This window comes from Marmota flaviventris, chromosome 14 (genome assembly GCF_047511675.1).
Source record: "Marmota flaviventris isolate mMarFla1 chromosome 14, mMarFla1.hap1, whole genome shotgun sequence".
NCBI lineage: Eukaryota > Metazoa > Chordata > Mammalia > Rodentia > Sciuridae > Marmota > Marmota flaviventris.
The window spans coordinates 18,764,743-18,786,202 of record NC_092511.1 but is presented as its reverse complement, the minus strand read 5'-3'; the positions used below and the strand labels follow the sequence as shown (position 1 = coordinate 18,786,202).

At 37.9% G+C, this 21,460-nt stretch overlaps 1 protein-coding gene across 4 annotated transcripts in view; it reads left to right on the top strand.

Moving 5' to 3' along the window:
• The first annotated feature begins 679 nt into the window (after positions 1-679).
• Positions 680-21,460, top strand: part of Dnajc27 (DnaJ heat shock protein family (Hsp40) member C27) — a 35,989-nt gene continuing 15,208 nt past the window's right edge. For 3 of the 4 annotated variants that reach the window (XM_071601397.1, XM_027933508.2, XM_071601398.1), the window contains exons 1-3: positions 680-923; positions 11,489-11,571; positions 16,294-16,363. In XM_071601397.1, the coding sequence (XP_071457498.1) occupies positions 837-923; positions 11,489-11,571; positions 16,294-16,363 (240 nt within the window). In that variant the 5' untranslated portion in view covers positions 680-836. Of the gene's footprint in view, positions 924-1,148; positions 1,380-11,488; positions 11,572-16,293; positions 16,364-21,460 lie in introns of those variants that run through there. The other variant, XM_071601396.1, reaches the window with a different exon arrangement.

Sequence of the window (21,460 nt, the reverse complement as noted above, 5' to 3'; positions counted from 1 at the left end):
ATAGAAATTTTCTTATTCCTATTCCCTAAACAATACAGTGTGACAACTATTTATTTTGCATTTACCTTGTATATGATATTATAGGTAATCTAGAGACATTTTAAAGTATACATGAAGCTGTGCGCAGGTTATGTGCAAATACTATGCCGATTATATAAGGGACAGGAGCATCCCTGGTAGGGGATGCTCCAAGGGGGGTCTTGGAATCAATCCCCAGCAGATACCGAGGAACAACTAACTGTATTGGAGGAGGAAAGGTAATAGCAGAGAGACTCAGGTAGAGAAGAACCCTGGAAGGCACAACTCCCCCGAGCAAAAAAAAAAAAAAAAAAAAAGAAGAAGAAGAAGAAGCCGAGGTCTGCTTGGAATTTATGGCGTGGCTGGGCCTTGAACTGACACTGAGCATCTCCCCTAACCATCAAAGATCTCTACCGCGAGGTGCGAAAGCAACCAATGCCTCCTGTCCTGGCGCCCTGAAAACAAGGCCGCGCTCTCCCGCAGTGTAAACCCAGACGCCCCACGACGCCGCCCTCCCGTCAAGGGAGCCGGCTCGGCACGGTCGCCGGAGCCAGAAACCGGGTGACAGGAGCCGCGTCTCCGGGGCCTGGCGATGACGTCAGCCGCCGCGCTCCAGCATCGCGAGACTCCCCTCTCCCTCCCCCGGCTCCCTGCCTCCCAACCGCCCGCGCCTGCTGCCAGGCAGCGGCGGAGATGGCGAGCAGTGGAGCCCGGCCGGTGACGAGAGCAGCGGCTCCGCCATTGGGCGACGAGGCCTGAGGGACGGGCCAGCTTGGCGCACGAGGAGAGACTCAGGCGGCCCCGAGAGAGCCTGGGCAATGGAGGCCAACATGCCGAAGCGGAAGGAGCCTGGCAAGTCCCTCCGCATCAAAGTCATCTCCATGGGCAACGCCGAAGTGGGGAAAGTGAGTACTGGGCTCCGGGAGGGGCGGGACCGCGGCGAGCGGGGCGACGTTCTCATTGGCTGGGAGGGCGGCCACTCAACAGCCTGGGGCCCATCCTCTTCCCCGCCCCCGAGCAGGCCCAGCGCTCTCGAGAAGCGCCGGCCCCGCGAGGAAAACTATCGTGACCTTTTTGACCTTTAGATCGTCCCCTCCTTCACCGACGTCACTCTCCCTAAAGGTGTCTGGGGTGGCCTCTAACCCTTCAGTGTACGCCAAAGAGCGTCAGGAGGCCTGGGTGTTAATGTCGGCTGGTCTGCTCAGGTTCCAGACCAGCGTTCTGGGTGACCGGTCCAGCACCTGGAGGTGGAGAATAAAAGTTCTTGGGAGCCGATGGAACTTAGTGGGGTGCACCCGGAATCTACCTTCCCATCATAAACGAGCATAATCGAACCCAGATTTTCACAGATGCACTGGGTGGTAAGGATCCCGACTTGTTTTTAATTTCCGGTCATCACGTCTATTCTCCCAAAGATGCCTCAGTTCCACCGCCTTTCTCTCTGCTGTCTGCTGAGTGTTAGACTTAAACTCGCCATTGTATGGGAGAGGGAGAAACAGTGGTGATCACACGCCTTTCCCTAAATGAATTCTGTCCCTCTTCTCCCAAATTGTCTCTCCTGGTTAAGTGGAAGCTGTTGGTTAAGAACCACCCAAGGTCATCAAATCAGTGGCATGGGATTGGAACCCGAGTGACATTTTCCCACTGCGGTGCTCTTTCCATCACTGAATGTTGTCAAAGTCAACTGGAGAACTAGGTTCTAAATGCAGAAGTTACTAAGGAGAGTAATTTGCAGGAGATGCTCAGGGAATGTTTATTAGTTTTGTTTTTTTTTTTTTTTTTTTTTTTCTATTTAGCATGATCCTGTACTACTTATGTGTCTCTGTGTACATAAGTATTAACAGCACTTACTGAGAGTCAACATTTGTTGAATGTTAACTATGTGCCAGGTGTTAAAAAGAAGAGAAAAACCTCTAGGGTATGTACTAAACTGCCTAAGTGAGCATATGTCACTTTGGTAATTTTACTATGCCTAATGGTGCAATATTAGAAGCATCCCCAAATGCCCAGTGTAACAACATTTATTTAACATTTTCCTAGATTTCTTAGCCAATGCAACTAGACAAGAGAAAGAAATATGTATTTGCAATAACAACTGAAATAAAATGCCTAGGTCTAAACTTAAGAATAGGTAGGACCTACATGAAAGAATTATCCAAACTCTACAAAGGGACATAAAATTACTTTTGCAAATGGAAAGATACACTTTTCCCTTAGATAGGCTACTCAATATATAGTGTATTGTTATTTAAAATAATCTACAAAAGTTGCTCAATTACAGTTAAATCATCAGTGAAGTTTCAGAACATCATAAAAAGTTACCAAAGCTTGGGTTGGCTCCTTGGTAGAGTGCTTGCCTTGCATGCGTGAGACCCTGGGTTCCATCCCCAGCACCACATAAAAATAAAACAAATAAAAATAAAGATATTGTGTCCCTCTACAACTAAAAAAATAATAATTTTAAAAAGTCACTAAAGCTCTTATGAAAAATTAAACATGAGAATAACCAAGAAAATTATGAAAATAGATATGAGAGAATAACTCTACTAGATATTTTTAAACATATTAAAGTTGCCAAACTTTTCCTGTTGGAACCAGAAAGGAAATATTGATACATAAGTGGAACAGAATAGAGTTCAGAAATACACTCAAACACAAAAGGAAATTCAGTTTATGTTTACTATATTGTACGATCATGAAAAAGTAGAGTCCATTTAATAAGTACTGTTGGAACAACTGGCTATTATTTGGGGTGGGGTGGATTCCTACTGCATTTCTTTCTCAAAATAAATTTTAAATGGATTAAAAATTTAAGTATAACTTTTTAAAAATTTATTATTTTGTCTTAGTTATAAAAGTAGTACATACCTGCTTTTAAGAATTTGGAAAATAGAGAAATATAAACAGGTAAATAATTTTAAAGATAAAAATCAAGGGCTGGGGCTGTAGCTCAGGAGAGTGCTTGCCTCACATATGTGAGGCACTAGGTTTGATCCTCAGCACCACATAAAAATAAATGAATAAATAAAGATATTATGTCCATCTACAACTAAATTTTTTTTGAAAAATCAAGATATACCCTATAAACAATCCTTCAATCAGAAAGCAAATCAAAACAAAAGAAAAAGTAACTGAAAAGCAATGAAAAAGAGAGACTCCAAGTCAAAACCTTAAGGATAAGACTAAAGCAATAGTAAAAGCACTACAATGTCTTACTCATTTCTAAGGAAGAGAAAAACTGAAGGAACTTAGGGTTTCACAACTTTGTGAGTATACTAAAAACCACCAAACTGTATACATTAAAAAATGCAAATTTGGGGGCTGAGGTTGTGGCTCAGTGATAGAGCACTTGCCTAGCACAGGTGAGGAACTGGGTTCAATCCTTAGTACCACATACAAATAAGTAAATAAAAATAAAGGTTAAATTCTTTTAAAAAATGTGAATTTTATAGTTTGTGAATTAATGCTCAATTAAAACTAGAGAAACTTAATACTTAAGACATCAGGAGAAAAAACACAAAATTAACTGAAAGAATTATTTAGAAAGACTAATGAAAATGAAAAATGTCTTAAAATCTTCTTAAGAAAAATAGAGAAAGCAAAAAAATATTGCAAAATTTATACTGGAAGAGACTAAAAGAACGATCAGAGAATACTGTGTACAATTCTATGTGATTACATTTGAAAATGGAGGATTTCCTGGCAAAGTACAAATTTCAAAAATTACAAAGTAGAAAATCCAATCTCTTTTCAGAAGAAATTTAAAAGTTAAAGATTTACCATCCAAAAAGAGGTATCAGATGGTTTCACAGATGAGCTTTATTTAAGCTTTAAAAAACATATAATTTTAATTATTTAAGTAATTCCAGAGCAAAAAAAATAATTAGCACCCAATTTATTATATGAAGTTATAGTAATTTTAGCAAAACTTGATATTGTATCACATGCACATAAAAATACAATATTTCTAAGTATCAACAAATAGAATTCAACAATATATCAAAAACCATTCATATTGACAAGGTTTATCCCAAGACTGCAAACATGGTTCAATATCAAGAACTTAAGGGGGTGGGTTTGTGGCTCAGTAGTAGAGTGTTTGCCTAGCATGTGTGAGGCACTGGGTTCAATCCTCAGCACCACATAAAAATAAATTACTAAAGGTACTGTGTCCATCTACAACTAAAAAATTATTTAAAAGAAAAAGAAAAATATAATTTGCTTCATCAACAAATCAGTAGAGGAAAGCTGTTATGATACTTTCAGTAGGGTAGAAATATTTTATATAACCAGTAGTTGGTTCTGATAAATAATCCTTAAAATCAGAATAAAATGAAACCTTTTAAAATATGATAAAGAATATTTGTTATTAACCACCAACAAACATCATGTAAATTGGTAAAATACTAAGGCAATTTCCATTAAAAAGATACAAAAGAGAATACTTGCAGTTATCCTTATTATTGAACACCATTTTAGAGTTTCTAGAGATATAATGAGAAAATGAAATAGGCAGTATAAATAATCAAAGAGAGGGCTGGGGTATAGCTCAGTAGTAGAGCATTCGCCTAGCATGCACAAGGTCCTAGGGCTCAATCCTCAGTACTGGGGGGGAAATAGAGAGATATAAGTAAATAATCTTTTTGCTGATTATATTTTATATCTAGACTATCCAATTAAGCCTTTAACCTGATTTAGTTAATTAGAGAGTGTGGTAAGGTGACTAGATATAAAAAAATACATAAAAATAAGTTATCTATATTAGCAATTAAATCTAAAAGTAGAAAAAGATATTCTGTTTACAATAATAAAACCTAAAACATCAGTAACAACATATGTAACAAGAAATATATAGTACTTACAGGAAAAAATTAAGATCTGAACCATGGGAAACCATGTTCTTTTTTGGGAAGACCATATTATACTACCAGTTCTTCTAAATTTAGTACGTAAATTTAATGCAGTTCCAATTAAAATATTAGCAAGTTATTGGGCCTTTTTAAAAATTATTTTTTAAGTTTTAATTTTTTTAGATATTTTTAGTTGTAGTTGTTGATGGACTTTTATTTTATTTATTTATTTTTATGTGGTGCTAAGCATTGAACCCAGTGCCTCACACATGCAAACATGTAGCTCCACCACTGAGCTACATCCCCAGCCCCTGGGCCTTTTTTTAAAAAGGGGATTATTTTTTAGGAGAATTATCCTAAAATTCATAAGAAAAAAACTAATCAAAATATGAGAAAGAAAAAAATGGGGCTGGACAGTAGAAAGAGGGGAGTTTTCTTAGACAGTTGATATAGTCTAAAGCTAATGAAGAAAGCATGTATTAGCATAATCAAGACAAACCAGATAAGTGGACCAGAACAGAAAGTTCAGAAATAGATGGAAAATGTTAAAAGTGTTATCTTCACTAAATACAAAAGTAAACTACAGTGAACTTATGGTTTAAATATTTCAAAACAATAAAATTTTCAGAAGAAAATGTGAGAATACGTACAACCTCAGGGAAATCTTTACAGCCGAGAAAGTAAACTCAGAAACCATTAAAAAAAAAAAAATTGAAAGAGCGGATACCATGGTGTACAACTGTAAAACCAGTGGACTTGGGAGACTGAGGCAGGAAGATTGCAAGTTCAAGGCCAGCCTTAGCAATTTAGTGAGACCCTAAGCAACTTAGTGAGACCCTGTCTCCAAATTAAAAACAAAAAGGGCTGGGAATGTGGCTCAGCGGTAAAGTACCTCTGGGTTCAACCCCCACTACCAAAGGAAAGAGAGCGAGAGAGATTAAAAGTATGATTAGAAAATACTACATAAATTTAATATAATTTTTTGTATTTAGTACTGTAAATATGAATAATAATATAGTATTACATATAAATAATAAAAGCAAAATAATAATACCTATTAAAAAGTTAAAAGACAACATCCTAGGGCATATATTTGTAACTCATATGTCACACAAAAAGCTAATTATATATAATGTCCCAAACCAGAAAAATCGATAAGGAAAAAATGCATAACCCCATAGAAACATGGAAAGGGACTATGAACTGGACAATACACAGAAGAGGAAATCCAAACATTCAATAAGTACATGAAAGATACACAGCTTCATTTTTAGTCAGCAAAATGCACATTAAAGTAACAATGACATTACTTGTCACTAACCAGTTTGGCAGTCGTTAATGGATGGTAGCATCTAAACTGGCAGGAGAAGAGGGTACCTGCATACTACTTTTAGAAATAAACCTTTTGGGGCTGGGGCTATAGCTCAGTGGTAGAGAGTTTGCCTAGCACATTTGAGGCACTGGGTTTGATTCTCAGCACCACATAAAAATAAATAAATAAAGATATTGTGTCCATCTACAACTAAAAATATTTAAAAGAAAGAAAGAAACCTTTTGAAGAGCAATTGGCAGTAGCTACTAAAATAAAAGAAGCGTTCTTCAACCCAGCAGTTCTACTTCTGCAAATCTATTCCACAGAAATTAAAGTGCCCCTTTTAAAGCACATGTATACACAAAGCATTTTTTGTAATATTATAGCAGAGAAAAAGACTGAAAGCAGTGAATTTTTTATTAAATACTGTATATCATGGATTATTATGCAATCATGAAAAAAGTGAGTTGGAACTATGTCATTTAACGTGGAGAGATTACCATAGTTTATTCTTCTTAAGACAGAAAAACAAACTGCAGAATATATGCAGTACTGTATAATGTGGGTATTTTTTTACTGCAAGTAAGAGGAACCCAAGGCAAATATTTACTTACCATAATTGGAAATCTAGAAATAGGGCAAGCTTCAGAGTGAGTTGATACACAGACTCAGTACCATTAGGGGCCCAGGCCACTCTCATCCTTGTGCCAACAGCATTGCTGGCTTTATCTTAATGCTGATTCCCCGAAGTCAAAAGGTGACCTCCCACAGCAACTGGGGTATCTTACTATTTTTTTTCATATTCTATGTGGATAACAGTGACTTTTCTTTCCAGAAGTCCTGAGCCAACCAAGGTTTTAAGACCAAGGAGAAAGATTTGAAAGTTTGTTATCTTGGGAAGTGGAATAGAGAATTTGAGAAGAAATAAACAAAAGACTGAAGGGAGTGGGGGTGTCCATAAAACAGTTTATATGATATGTTCCCATCCATGAAAATAAAATATATACCTGTAATAGGTCGAATCTTATGAAGTTGCAGACATTTGAATTTTTTTTTAACCTTAAAAATGGCAATTTAGGGCTGGGCTTGTGGCTCAGTGATAGAGTACTTGCCTCACATGGGTGAGTCACTGGGTTCGATTCTCAGCACTGCATATAAGTAAATGAATAAAATAAAGGTCCATCAACAATTTAAAAATATATATATATTTTTAAAAATGGCAGTTTAATATGGTTTAAGCTAGCACATAAAGTGTTTGAGCCACGTGTGTGGCACACACCCAGCTACTTAGGAAGCTAAGGCAGGAGGATCACTTGAGCCCAGGAGTTCAGGGTCAGCCTGGGCTACAAAGAAAGACCCCATCTCAAAAACAAAAAGAAATGTTGGAAAAGGTAGTTACCAACATGTTTTTGATCATATCTCAGAGTAGTGGGTTTTGAGAGCTTTTTTTAATATTTATTTTTTAATTGCAGTTGGACACAATACCTTTATTTTATTTTATTTTTGTTTATGTGATGCTGAGGATCCAACCCAGGTCCGCAAATGTGCTAGGCAAGCTGTCTACTGCTGAGCCACAATCCCAGTCCCTTAAGAGGTGTTTTTTTTTTTTTTGATAGAATATCTTTAATTAATTTATTTATTTTTATGTGGTGCTGAGGATTGAACCCAGGGCCTCACCCATGCTAGGCAAGCACTCTACCACTGAGCCACAACCCCAGCCCCCAATCTTCCTTAAACATTTCTATACTATTTGGATTTTTTTATAATAAGCATATATGCCCTCTGAGCCTGTTTTTGTGGATCATGACTAGCTGTGTTTCTGCTGAAGTCTCATTACACGACTAGCTGTGTTTCTGCTAAAGTCTCATTAGATCTTGAACACAGTTGTGAGAGAGAAATAGAAAATGTATACATTTCATATCAAGTGTTCTGCCCCACTGGGAATGTCATCTCCAGCCTTAGAGATTTATCTCAAAAACTTTAGATAGAGCATTTGTGGGGTTAAAACTCAAACTTCTGCCCTAGATTTTGGTTTTCTATTCAGGTAAAACTTGGGCAGTTTTGCAAAACATGCTTAATAGGTTGAATCAGGCTGTAACCATGTCAGATTATTATTATTTCTTAATATATTACCTCAGAATTAACATGGTATGAGAAAAGAGATGAGGTCACAGATGTTAGCATGTTAGGAAACAAGATCCTAAAAAACATTGAGAAGTGGCCTGTGGTTTGGGAGTAGTTGCCTGCCAATGTAGGAAGTTGAATTGGATATAAACAAAGATCACAGAGAAATCTCAAGTTTCCCTCAGAGAGGATTAGGCCCTTAGGAATCCTTCTTTTCTTCCCAAAAGATTAAACAATTAAGAAAAATGTAAAGCTTTATTATATCACTGAGCTACAATTAATGTACAATTCACTTATTTAAAGTGTACAGTGGGCTGGGCGTGGTGGCACAAGTTTATAATCCTAGCTACTACCAAGGCTGAAGCAGGAAGATCGAAAGTTCAAGGCCAGCCTGAGCAACTTAGTGAGACCCTATCTCAAAATAAAAAAATTAAAAGATCTGGGATGCAGTTTAGTGGTAGGGCACTCCTGGGTTCAATTCCCAGTACCATTAAAGAATTTTTTAAAAAATTAATTAAAAAGCGAAGTATATATTCACAAAGTTATGCAGCTATTATTACAATCAATTGTAAACATTTTCATCATTCCCTATAAAAACCACATAGCAATTAACAGTCCACCCCATTACCCCTGACTCCCAAGCTGAGGCCACCACTCATGTTCTTCCTGCTTACATGGATTTGCCTGTTCTGAACTTTCTCATAAATGGAATCAACAGTGGTCCTTTATGACAAGCTTCTTTTACTCAGCATGTCATTGACAAGGCTCATCTGTGTGGTAGCATGTGTCAATACTTCCTGTCTTCAGGAAGGATTTAAACAGAGAAAAAAAGTATTTCCTTGTGTGGATATAGCACAGTTTATTTATCCCTTTGGGTTTTTTTTTTTTTTTTAACTTTTCAGGTACTGTAAATAATGATAATGTGAACATACAAGTTTATATTACAAACTTTTATGTGAGAGGGGAAATGTTTTTAATCTTACTCAGATATAAGTGCCATTTTTAGTACATTGGAAAGTAAAATGTTAGGTTCTCATTACATTATCTTATAACATCCCAGAATTCTTATGGCACTTAAGACAACTGTAATTTAAAAGCTTACTTGTATAATTATTTACTGCTACCTGTTTACAGAACACTGCAAGCTCCTTACAGGTAGAAACTTGATCCTGTCTTCACATCCCAGCACCTAACTCCATATCCAGCACAGGTGGTCATAAACTCATTATTTGTCTAATGAGTGAATATATACTTTTTTGTATAGATTAAGAAGATTATTTTGTTTTTAATTCTGTCAGATCACTGTCTCTGTGTTATCACAGCATAAAAGCTTCATTTATGCTTTTATTTTGTTGATTAATACCATATGTTATCATTTGAACCTGTCACTATTCGATTTCGATATGCTATTTTGGGGAAACTTATTCAAGTAAATCAGTTTGGCTGCACAGTTAATATTTAGTTTTGTTTTGTATTTATTTAATTTTATCTATTCCCCCTGTATTTATGTTATCTAACTTAGCTTGTAAGATCCTAAGGAACAGGACCCTATCTCTTTGCATTATAGGAATGATTATTAATATTGTTATTTAAGTGTGTAACTTTATAAACAGTTTAGTTAACAGACTAGTGTTAAAGGATTTTCTGGTCTCTGAAGCTCATGAATAATTTTTTAAGGCTTTATTTATTTTTCTAGGCTCTTGTGAGAGAAAACATTTGAGAAGTACCTACAAGCTATAAAGCATTTTAAATAGTGTATCCTTGGGGCTGGGAATGTGACTCAGTGTGGAGCACTTTCTAGCACGCATGAGGCCTGGGTCTCCATTCCCAGCATTGCAAAAGAAGAAGAAGAAGAAAAAAAGTATAGCTTCTTAGCAGTAACCCCCTCAAAGAAATTTTTCCTTCAGTTCATAAGGAAATTTACATTGTAAATTAACCATTCATAATCAGAAATAGTCCAAGCTATTCTAGGATAATTGATGCTTGCTTATATTCATTTGGTGGTTTTTAAGCCTCTGTGAAAGGCAAAGAGCTAGTTTCTGCAAAAGATAGAAGGATGATGCCTGCCTCGAGTAGTTCAGTGCCTAGCTGAAGAGAGGAGGTAAACAGCCACCCTGAGAAGCTAGGTCACAGTGCGTGGCCATGTATGGCTGCTGGCATGTGCGAGAGGCCACATGTGTACATCTGTAATAATAGAAATGTAAAGAGCAGAGGAGTTCAGATGCTCCGTGTGCATGTATAAAGGGGAATTCAGTCACACCAGGGTGCTCGGAATTTGATCTGGGCCTTAAAGGATGAGTAAGATTTGGGATGAAGGGGAGAAAGCTCATTACAAAGTGAAGGGAAAAGAACTAACAAAAGTCAGGAAGTTGGGTCCTGGGAGTTTTGCAGAAATGCAGAATTTATATGGAAGGATTTAAACACAGAAAACAGATGAGGGCCAGATTCTAGAGGACCTTGAATAAAGGACAAGAGAATGTGAAGTCAAACTCTTTTCACAGTGAGAAGCCACTGAAGGTTTTTGAATTAGAGAAGTGAAATGGTGTCAGTAGCGTGCGGTATCGACTGAAGTTGGGAGGGAAAGGGGGTAGAGAGACCAGTAACGAATTTCCTATCGGCAGATGATGAGGACCAAAACCATACCAATGGGAATAGGAATGAAAAGAAAGATGGAAGATCCATTCAAAAGATTAAGAAAGGCCCAGAATCAAATCTGACTTTAATGTTTTGATTCTTTGTGACTGGGAGAATAGGGACATTATTAAAATGTCAGCAGGATGAGCTGCTTTTATGTGAACTTGCTGAATTTGGGACATGTTGAATTTGAATGAACAGCAGGACATCTAAGTAGAAACCAGTTTTATAGAAACTGGAGATGTGGATCTGCTCTTGGGAAAGAAGTCGAGGCGGACATAGATATTGTGGTGGAATTGAAAAGATCTTCAAAAGAAAAGAGCACAGGAGTGAGAGCAAAACTGAAAACATACCCATATTTAGTATTAAGACAAGAATTTTAAAATAAATTTTCTTTAAACTCTTTGATTTTGGCATGTTTCAGGAATAGTTTTGGCTTTTGAAAACACTTTCATAGTGGTGAATAAAGAAACTATAATGAAGAAATGTGCTTACTTTGTATATTTTCCTAGTGTGTATTTACAAGATTTATATATTTTTACCTTTTTAGAGCTGTATTATAAAGCGATACTGTGAGAAAAGATTTGTGTCTAAATACCTTGCAACAATTGGAATTGACTATGGAGTCACCAAGTAAGTATATTGTTTCCCTGGGCTTGTAATTTACACAGAAATCTGGAACTCTTCCCAAAATGATCTATATTTGCATGAATGCATTGATGCAGATATTCTTACAATAGAGACGTTGAAGATACATTGGGAAAGATAGCACTAAGATCTTTACATCCATGAGGCAATCAGTCATTCCTTCATAGAGCCACCATGTCAAGCACACTGTGTCCCACAGCCTTGGGACACAGTAGGGGGAGGACAGACAGTGACAAGCAAGTCATCACAGAGCCTAACTGGCAGGTGCAGCTTTTCAGGAAACATGTCTCTACACAAGCTGGTCCTGTCAGCCGGTGTGTTTTTAAATGTTTTGAAATATTCTAAAAAACATCTACGTATGTGGAAAATTATGTGTAAGGATTTATTTGGAGGTAAATCAAAGAGTGGGTTGAGTTTGAGGAGAAAGGATTAAGTTAGCAGGAGAGACACGGAATAGAATTGGGGTAGAAGGCACGATCCCACACTTGACTCTTCGCCCGCACTCAAGTGCGGCCCTCGTGCCTTCCTGCCTCTGTGACGTTACCATACTGTCCCCTAAGTATAAAAAACCCTGTTCCCATGAGATCTTCTGAACCCTCCTTTATAGGTCATGATCTTTTTGCAACTGAGACATCTTAAAGTTCTCTGTGCTATTTATGGTCCTTGCCCTAAATTGCTTTTTGTTATTATTATCTGTATATTTTTAATGCCTCTTAAATTATAAATGCCTGAGGAAGAGGTTATTAGTGTAAGTTCTCTCCAAGTGCCTGATGCAGTGTGTATACCTAGTAGGTGCTCAATAATTATTTATTATACATAAAGGATACATCTAAAGAGAAAATCTTCAGATTAGAATATGAAGGCAGTATTCAAAAAGGCAGACAAAAACCGTGGGGTATATATGTATAGCAAAATGTTGATTACGTGAATGGCAGAGTTGAGTTTAGGTGCATAATTACACACCTTCGTGTCTGTATAGTAGCTCAAGTAAGAGCTCTGTAAGTTTGTTACATCACCATTTATCACCTGGCAGCAGCAGAGGGTATTTCTGCAAGTTTTCTTTAAAGAATGAAAGTCATAGCACTTAGCTATGAAATGTATGAAGCTTTTCATTTGAAATCCACATTTTTTTTTCCTAGTTTACTTTTCCCTTCCCTACTTAAGGGCACAGGATTTCATCAGTGATATAAGATACCCTGTTTAAGGCAGCTTTGTTTTGTTCTATTTTGCTACCAGGAATTGAACCCAGGGGCACTTAGCCACTGAGCCACATCCCCAGCATTTTTTTTTAGAAATAAGGTCTCAAATAAGTTCTGAGGCTGGCTTTGAACTTATGATGCTCCTGCCTCAGCCTCCCAAGCTGCTAAGATTACAGGCATGTGCTATGGTGACTTTGTATTTAATCCATATAATTTACTAGTTTACTTATCTAAGAAATGGAAATTACCATATTGTGCCAGAGAATTGCAGTTTATTTGACAAACTTCTGTTTTTTACTGAAATTTCTTTTGGAAAAGATGGTTGTCTCATGATGAGTCAGGCAGAAACCAACTCAAGCAAAACCTGAAAGAAAAGAGTATTAGTCAATTCACATATTCCAGTTATAAGGATGACACAGTGAGGCCTCAGGGGAGGCTGGAACCAGAGACAGAATTTAGACAGATCATTTTACTACATCCATCTCTCTCTCTCTCTCTCTCTCTCTCTCTCTCTCTCGCTTTAGTCTTTTAAGTGTGTGGCTTGTACACAGCTGCCAGTGGCTCTGAAGCTCACATATTTAATTTTATTTTTACAGAAGAACTAAAATTAATATCCCAAGTTTAAAAATCTCAGAGGAGAGGGCTGGAGGTGTACCTAGTGGTGGAGTGCTCACCGAGCATGCATGACATCTAGTGTGTTACTGAAAAGACATGATGACTCCCTGGGTTCTATCCCCAGTTCCATGTGGGGGAAGTCTCAGGGAAGGATTTGATTGGCCCAAGTGGAGCAGGTGCCTTCCCCCACTCAGTGGAAAGGCATCTTAGCTTGGCCAGCAGAGTGGAAGCCATAGGAAGATGGCACAGCCATGTGCACCACAACTGGGAGAAGAAAGCCCGATGCTGTAGATAGCCATTCCTTCTTTCTGTTTTAATTTTGAAGCTTAATTTCAGTGTACTTAAAATTTATTTGTAGCCTTTGTGAAAGAGCAGATTCCTGGGGCCACTGCTAAGATTCTGATTCACTGGGTCTGAGGTTGGATGCAGGAATCTGCATTTTTAATACCTCTCCTGTAATTTTGAGGCAGGTGTTTTTAAGACCACACTGAAGCAAGCACTGCCTTGAGATAATAAAATTTTCTAAAGTAATTTCCTCCTCTGGCTTCCAAATTAAGTTGATCTCTTTGGAGTTTCAGTGTATAAAGACTGTTTTGTTACTTCTTGACTTTATGGGCTTTATGGGTTGTATCCCTGCTCAGCTACTATCTTTTTACAGTAAGAATTTTAAAAATATAAACTATGCCAGATCTTCCCCCGATGCTTTAAGTTCTAGTACTGTTTTGCACTCTGCCTCTGAGCTACTGCCCAGCCCTATTAGGGTTTTCTTTCCTCATTCTCTCTTTTGCAAGATGGATCCTGATTTCACAGGTGTTGAAGTGAAAACAGGCACCTTAGAACTGATGAAAAGCTATGAGCCTTCAGGAGCAAAGAAACCATGATAAGACACTTAGTGGCTAGTTTGACTTAAACATACAGGTAATATAAAATATGAAACAGGGGGCTACAGCTGGAGCTCAGCAGTAGAGTGCCTGCCTCGCACGTATGAGGCGCTGGGTTCGATTCTCAGCACCACATACAAATAAGTAAAGAAAATAAAGGTACAACAACAACTAAAATATACTTAAAAAACATGAAACAACTGTAGGAATTATGGTTTCAGAACAGAAAGTGAGTGTTATAAATTTGGACTAGGGAATAATAATAAATAAATAAACCAGGAGGCAGTGTAGGGACAATGAGAGCGAGTGCTGAGGGCCTTGTGTTCCCTAGCAGCCCTGTCAAAATTCTAACCCTGAAACAGGTTACTTTATGGGGCTGGGATGGAAGACAGTTTTTTCTAAGTCACTTGGCTGGAGTAGAGTAGTAATGACTTCAATCTGTTTTATTTACTGTTTTTAATTTCTATTCTTAACTTAGAAGGATCTTTTAGGAAATTTTGTGTTGAAACATTTATATTTAAAGTTCAGTAATTCCTTTTAGTTCATTAAAGTTTCTTTTGTTTATGTTAAATTCAGTTAAAAAGTAAATTTTATATATTTTTATAATAGCATAATTTCATTTTTATAAGGGTATTTATGTTTATCAATCTTATCTATGCATAGAAAGAAGTCTGGCAAAATCATAGAATTTGCAGGGAAATGGATGGCATTAGAGAAGATTATGCTAAGTGAAGCTAGCCAATCCCTAAAAAACAAATGCCAAATGTCTTCTTTGATATAAGGAGAGTAACTAAGATCAGAGTAGGGACGAAGAGCAGGAGAAGAAGATTAACATTTAACAGGGATGAGAGGTGGGAGGGAAAGGGATAGAAAAGGGAAATTGCATGGAAATGGAAGGAGACCCTCAGGGTTATACAGTGGAGGGGGTAGAGAGAGAGGAGGGGAGGGGAGGGGAGAGGTGGGGAGGGGGGATGGTGGAGGATGGGAAAGGCAGCGGAGCACAACAGACACTAGTATGGCAATATGTAAATCAATGGATGTGTAACTGATGTGATTCTGCAATCTGTGTATGGGGTGAAGGTGGGAGTTCATAACCCACTTGAATCAAAGTGTGGAATATGATATGTCAAGAAATTTGTAATGTTTTGAACAACCAACAATAAAAAATTAAAAAAAAAAAAAAGAAAGAAAGAAGTCTGGGTTGTGTATCTATGTTAATGAAGGTTATTCTGTGTGATAGGGCTTGATATGACTTTTAATGTTCATCTTTCTATTTTTCCTTAATGTTTGAATTATTTATAATATTCATTTATGATTTTCCAATAGTGTTTTTTCTTTAAAAAAGACTAGAATATACTATGATATTAACTAATTAATTTTATTATGAATGATTATTGTTTCTCACTTTATTCTTTGTTTTCAAATTTGTTTCTGAAAACAAATTAACTATTGCTGTTGCTCAAATGAAGATCACTCAAAACTTAAACATACATCATTAATGTTTGCAATTCTGCTGCATGTTAACCAAGTATAACCAGTAATAATTAAGATGTCTCTTACTAAGTGAACTAAAACTCCTTATTTTCCTTCATCTTAGTTGTACTTATCCTAAATTGATTTTTTTTTTTTTTAAGATTGAAGGGAGTGGGATATATTCAAGTGTGAAGAATACAAACAGAACTCTTGCAGGGGCAGGAGGGGATACTGATAGGGGTTGGCCACAAATTGATTTTTCTTAAAATCACAGCAGTAGCCAATATTTGTTGGTTCAGGGATGTGGCTTGAGATGAAGTGAAGGTGAGAGTATTTGCTCCAGGTGGAGTCAGAAGGTAGGGTCATCTGTCAGGTTCCTGGCTCCTGTTATACAAATGATCTGGAATTAGGAAGGAGACAAAGAAAGCCTCTTTCAAATTTCACACAGATATCCTTTTAAAATTAATAAATGACATAAATGATACTAAAGTGAATGCAGAAATCATGATCTTTGGAATTATTTCATTTGATTGTTTTAGAGTACAAGTCAGAGACAGAGAGATCAAAGTCAACATCTTTGATATGGCTGGACATCCCTTCTTCTACGAGGTAAGAAAGTTTGAGAAAACTTTATCCAGTATTGTCAGTGGGTTTGGGGAAAGATCCAGAATTATTTAAAACAACCAATATTTGAATTATGAATAATATTGGGTAAATTTTGCTCATATTTGTGGCCTTATCCTTAACTTAATAAACACCTGTTGATTTTTTAATGCTATGCTCTTAAATAGGGAGAGGAAATTTTATTGCTCATGTTTCAGACATTTAAATAGCTAAGACATTTCAACCTCAAAGGGCATTTGCTTTTCATATCTCAATCCAGAATGTGCGAGTATTAATGACATTCACATTTGGACTTAAGAACTTCGATGTCACCCCTTTCACAGTCGGCTCTAGCATGGTCTTTTGATCTCTACTGGTCATTGCATTTTTTTCTCCAAAAGAACTCAACTTGGTTTACTTTCATCTGTTTTTCAGTCCCAAGTGGCTTCACACTGAGTTTCCTGGCCCTTCCCTTTGGGTGGGCTTCTTCATTGTTCCTAAGGAGGCTCTTTGCTCTTTTCTGGTTTGGCCATTTTACTTCTGCTCTTCTCATTATTATTTCTTTTCTTCTGCTTGCTTTGGTTTTATTTTGCTCTTTTTTGTTCTAGGTTCTTAAGGTAGAAAACTAGATTATTGATTTGAGACTTTCTTCTTTTCTTTAGGTACATTTGGTGCTACAGGTTTCCCTCTCAGTACTGCCTTAACTGTGTCCACAAATGTTTAGATATTGTATTTTCATTTTCATTTAATTCACTGGATTTCTTTGAGTTTATTCTATTTGGAGTTTTCAAACCTTCTTAAGTCTCTAGGTTTGTCTTTTGCCACATTTGAATATTCTCAGCCACTTTTTTTTCTTTCTGTTTAAAAATTGTTTTTGAGGCAGGCATGGTAGCACTGGCATACCTGTGATCCCAAGTACTAGATGTTGAAGCAAGAGGATCACAAATTCAAAGCTAGTCTTGACAATATAGTGAGACCTTTTCTCAAAACAAAAAATAAAAAGGGCTGGGGGTGTGGCCCAGTGGTAGAACACCCCTAGGTTCAATCCCCAGTGTGAAAACAATTTTTTCTTTTTGAGAGGGGTCTTGCTCTGGTGCCCAGGTTTTGAGCATGAAACTTTCCTGCCTCAGCCTCCTGCAAGCTGGGATCACAGCTACCGCACCCGCCTGGCTATGATTTCTTTGAGTCGTTTTCAGCCCCCTGTTTCTCCTCTCCTCCCTGGATTGTTATCTTTTGTTTTAGTCCAACAGGTCCCGGAGGAGCTGTTCATTTTTTCTCTCTGATATTCAGATTTGGTCATTTTTATTATTCCACTTCCTACTTTACTTATTGTTCCTTGTCCCCTCCTATCAGCTATTGAGCCCAATCTCTAAGCTTTGAATTTACATTATTTTTCAGTTCTAAAATTTCTGCTCAGTCTTTCCTGGGGTGGTGGGTGGGAGACAGTTTTCTTCTAAGGCATTTGGCTAGAGTAGATTAGTAAAGTCTTTTTATCTTGCCAGACTGCCCTTTTCCTGGTCCTTTGGTCAGAGAGATCAGGTTTTTGACTGGGCTTTTGTTTATCTGCACCTCTTGGCATTTTCAAGTTGTACTTCTGTTCAAGGCTTAGGTATGTGAGGCAAAAAGGAAACCCAGAAAACTCACCATCATATCATTCTTCAGGTCCCAGGGCTCCTAGCTTGTCTGCTGCCTTCTCTCCATCTTTCAGAGGTTTTTAAAAATTTGCTTTATGTATAATGTCAATACTTTTGCCTATACTTAGCAGCAAATAGAGAAATATTTGTCTACTTCATCTTGCCAGAGGAAACAGGATTTTTAATGGCTACATAATCTTCCAACTTTTGAATATTGCCAAATGTTTAGGTAAAATGACTTCCTTTTAAGTGTGAAGCTTCACAGAGGGTTATGTCCATTACACAAGTATAGAATATTATCAGTGCAAAAGGCCCAGAGCGCTCATTGACTATAAGTTTGACAGAGATTCTAACTACCAAAAATGCTAATGTCAATCTTAGATTACACCAAAGTCATGTCAATGGAGAGTTAGGAGATGCCTAAGGAGTACTGTGGTTTGTACTCCTGCCCACTGTAGGATTTTGTTTTGTTTCTGGTATTCCTGATCAATAGCCACCATTCAATCACAGATACCTGTATGCCAGTTTCCATGCTGGATGCTGGAGAAATACGGTGTCCCTTGTCCTCATGGAATGTAAATATGTTAGAGAAAACACTTGTTAAACAAATGACAGAGTGCTCGGGAGCACTTAAAACCCAGACTCAATCTATCCTGATGGTCAGGAAGTCCTGCTAAAGGATACAACATTTAAACCAAGAGCTGGTGGATACTTAAGTTATGTAGGAGGACATTCTGGGGACAGTATAATACCCAGCCCGGTTTTGAGTGGTGCAGAGGGTTTGGAGAATGAATATCTCTAATGACAGAGTCTCATTGCTTTGTGAACTAATCCTACCCAGAGTTAAAAACCTAGATTGGCAATTTCTCCTTTGACTTTCACCATGATCCTGACCTTTCTTTGAAGAAATGTAGACCGAATTTGTACTTCTACAACAGAGCCTTTCTAATATTTGTGAGTTTCTTCTTCTTTAGGTAAAGTATTTGTATTCCTGCCACAGCTAGATCTGAGTCTTCCTGGTGAGCATCCCTTGTAGATGATCGCTTGTTAGCTGATGTGGAACTCAGAACTAAGACAACATTTCAGATATTTTCTAACTAGTGAAACACTCTGTTTCTGTTACTTTCCATTATTAGACACTAGGCTCTTATTAATATAACCTGAAATTGCAATATTTTTTCCAGCAGTTTATAAAATAGAATTATAATTAATAGAAACTCCCTCGTATAACCAGTTCTGAAATACCTTTTTGCCCAAATAGCCATGATCTCTCATTTTTTGTCCAATAGTTACTGTTGCTCAGATGCTCCTTTTAGACAAGCAGTCATTTTCTTTCTAAGTTCCAAGCTGACCAGAATATACCTTGCTCAGCACACACCTAGTGAGGTACCCACAGCCATGCCCGCGGTTCCTGGCTTCCTCAAATCCTTGGTGCCTGTCCTCCATGGAAGGCATCAGTCCTCTTGATTGGTTTCCCAAAGTGCCTGCTGAGATAGGACCATCTCTTAATGTGTGAGGTAGCAATCTCAGAGAGAAGAGTCAGAGGTTAGGGAATGGCGGGGCCTGTCTCTTACCACCAGCATTGCTTCCACTGGGGCCCACAACTGAGGTCTGGTTAAAGGGTATCACAAGAACATTCTGAGGCCTCAGTGATACTAGACTAAGCTTTCTCTAGCCTACCAGCCAGTTTGCCATCTCTGCTTTTAAGAACAAATTCCTATTCCCTTAGCATCCTATTTAAACTTTGGATATTGTGAGTCTGCCAGGTATAAGAATAGAAAGCGATTTTTGGGAGGCCAGAATAACAGAACTGTATGGGACCATTGAAACATCTGCTTTGATCTTTTCATTTGACAGATGAAGAAACTAAGGCTGAGCATAATAAAACTTACTCAAGACTAGTAGGTGGCTTGCTGCTGAGCTCAGACTTGAACTTGAACTTGAGTCCCTTGAAACAGAAATCCATTGCACTTGTTTCAGTCTATTTTTACACACATACCTTTCTCTGGAGAGCATGACCTGCATTTGAAGTTCTTTCTGTTTCCCTTGGCTTCTATCTTTGTTCTCTACTGAGGCACATCCAGCCATTCAATTAAAACAGTGTTTCAAACTCATATCTACTAGGCCCTGTGGGTGACCCAAGGATGGACACATCAAGATACAAGCCTTCCAGTTGCTGCAGTGTAGTGGAGAAGACAGCTAGATGAACTACCATCTGTGAAAATGGCAGGAAGTGAATGATTCACTGTTAGAAGTACAAATGGCTGTGGTATTCCAGGGGACATAGAGAGTACCTCTGTTCAGGAGGGCAGGGGGTGGCTGGTGTGCAAGATATGGCATTATAGCGAGACTTTGAAAGATTAAAGACACAGAGGTATCTGGTTCCTGATAGAGTTCACAAGGCCCAGGGTAGAATTAGATCATCTAATGTGACTGTCACGGGAAGGTAAGAGGATAAGACTGAGAAGATTGGGGGAGAATTGACCAGAAATTTTTAACTTCATTTAAATGAGTTTGAACTTCAGAGAATTGGTAGCAGTGGGGAAATACCAAATAAATGTTGAGCCAGGGCTTTTAAAGATATACATGCAATATACTATATTGCTAGGAAAATTACTTAGAAGACTCTTAAAGTAGTGCAGTCAAGAGAGAATGTTGGAAGCAAGAATGGAAAGGAAGTGACAGGAGAATAAACATGGCACAGGTGACTTCTACTGGATTGTCCAAATCTGCTGAACAAAGAGAAAAGAAAGCACCAACGGTGGACACCAAACTTTCAACTCAAATGACTGAAAGAATGATGTGGGATTCATCATTGATGTCCAAGAGAAGGAAAAGCTTAAGAAAGAATGAGATGAAGAAATAAGTTGTCCCTGTTATACATATTGAATTGGAGATTCCAACAGGACGTTCAACTAGAAGAGTCCTGTACTAATTAGAAATGCAGGTCTGAAAGCCAATTTGAGAAGGCTCATCTTAGAGATTCTCACGGTTGAACCTGTACAAGCATTTGATATTGCTTAGAAGGAAGGAGTGAGAGAGAAGGGAAGAGGGCCCAGGATGGGATTTGGAAGGGCTTGGTGATGAGCTGGAGTGGGGCCAATGGGGAGGAGATGAATTGGTGAAAGAGAGTTTAAGAACCTGGAGAACGTAGTACATGAAGGCCAAGGCAGCAAGAGCTTCTGGAAAGAAGGAAGAGTCATCATTGGGTGCTGCAGAAGGGCTCAAGACCACCCTGCTGAGGGGAGAAGACTGTTGCTCATTGCTTGTCATTTCAAATTCTTTTTGTTTTGAATGGAAAGGAAGTGACAGGAGAATAAACACTGGTCTTCACTTCAGAAGATAGCCTCTTAGGTTCTGTAGATTTATAGACCTTGTATTCCTGATCCAGGTATGTCTATGTATGGACACTCGTACCTGATGTGTGTAAGATACCTTCATTTCTTACTACACATCTAGTGTGGGTCTG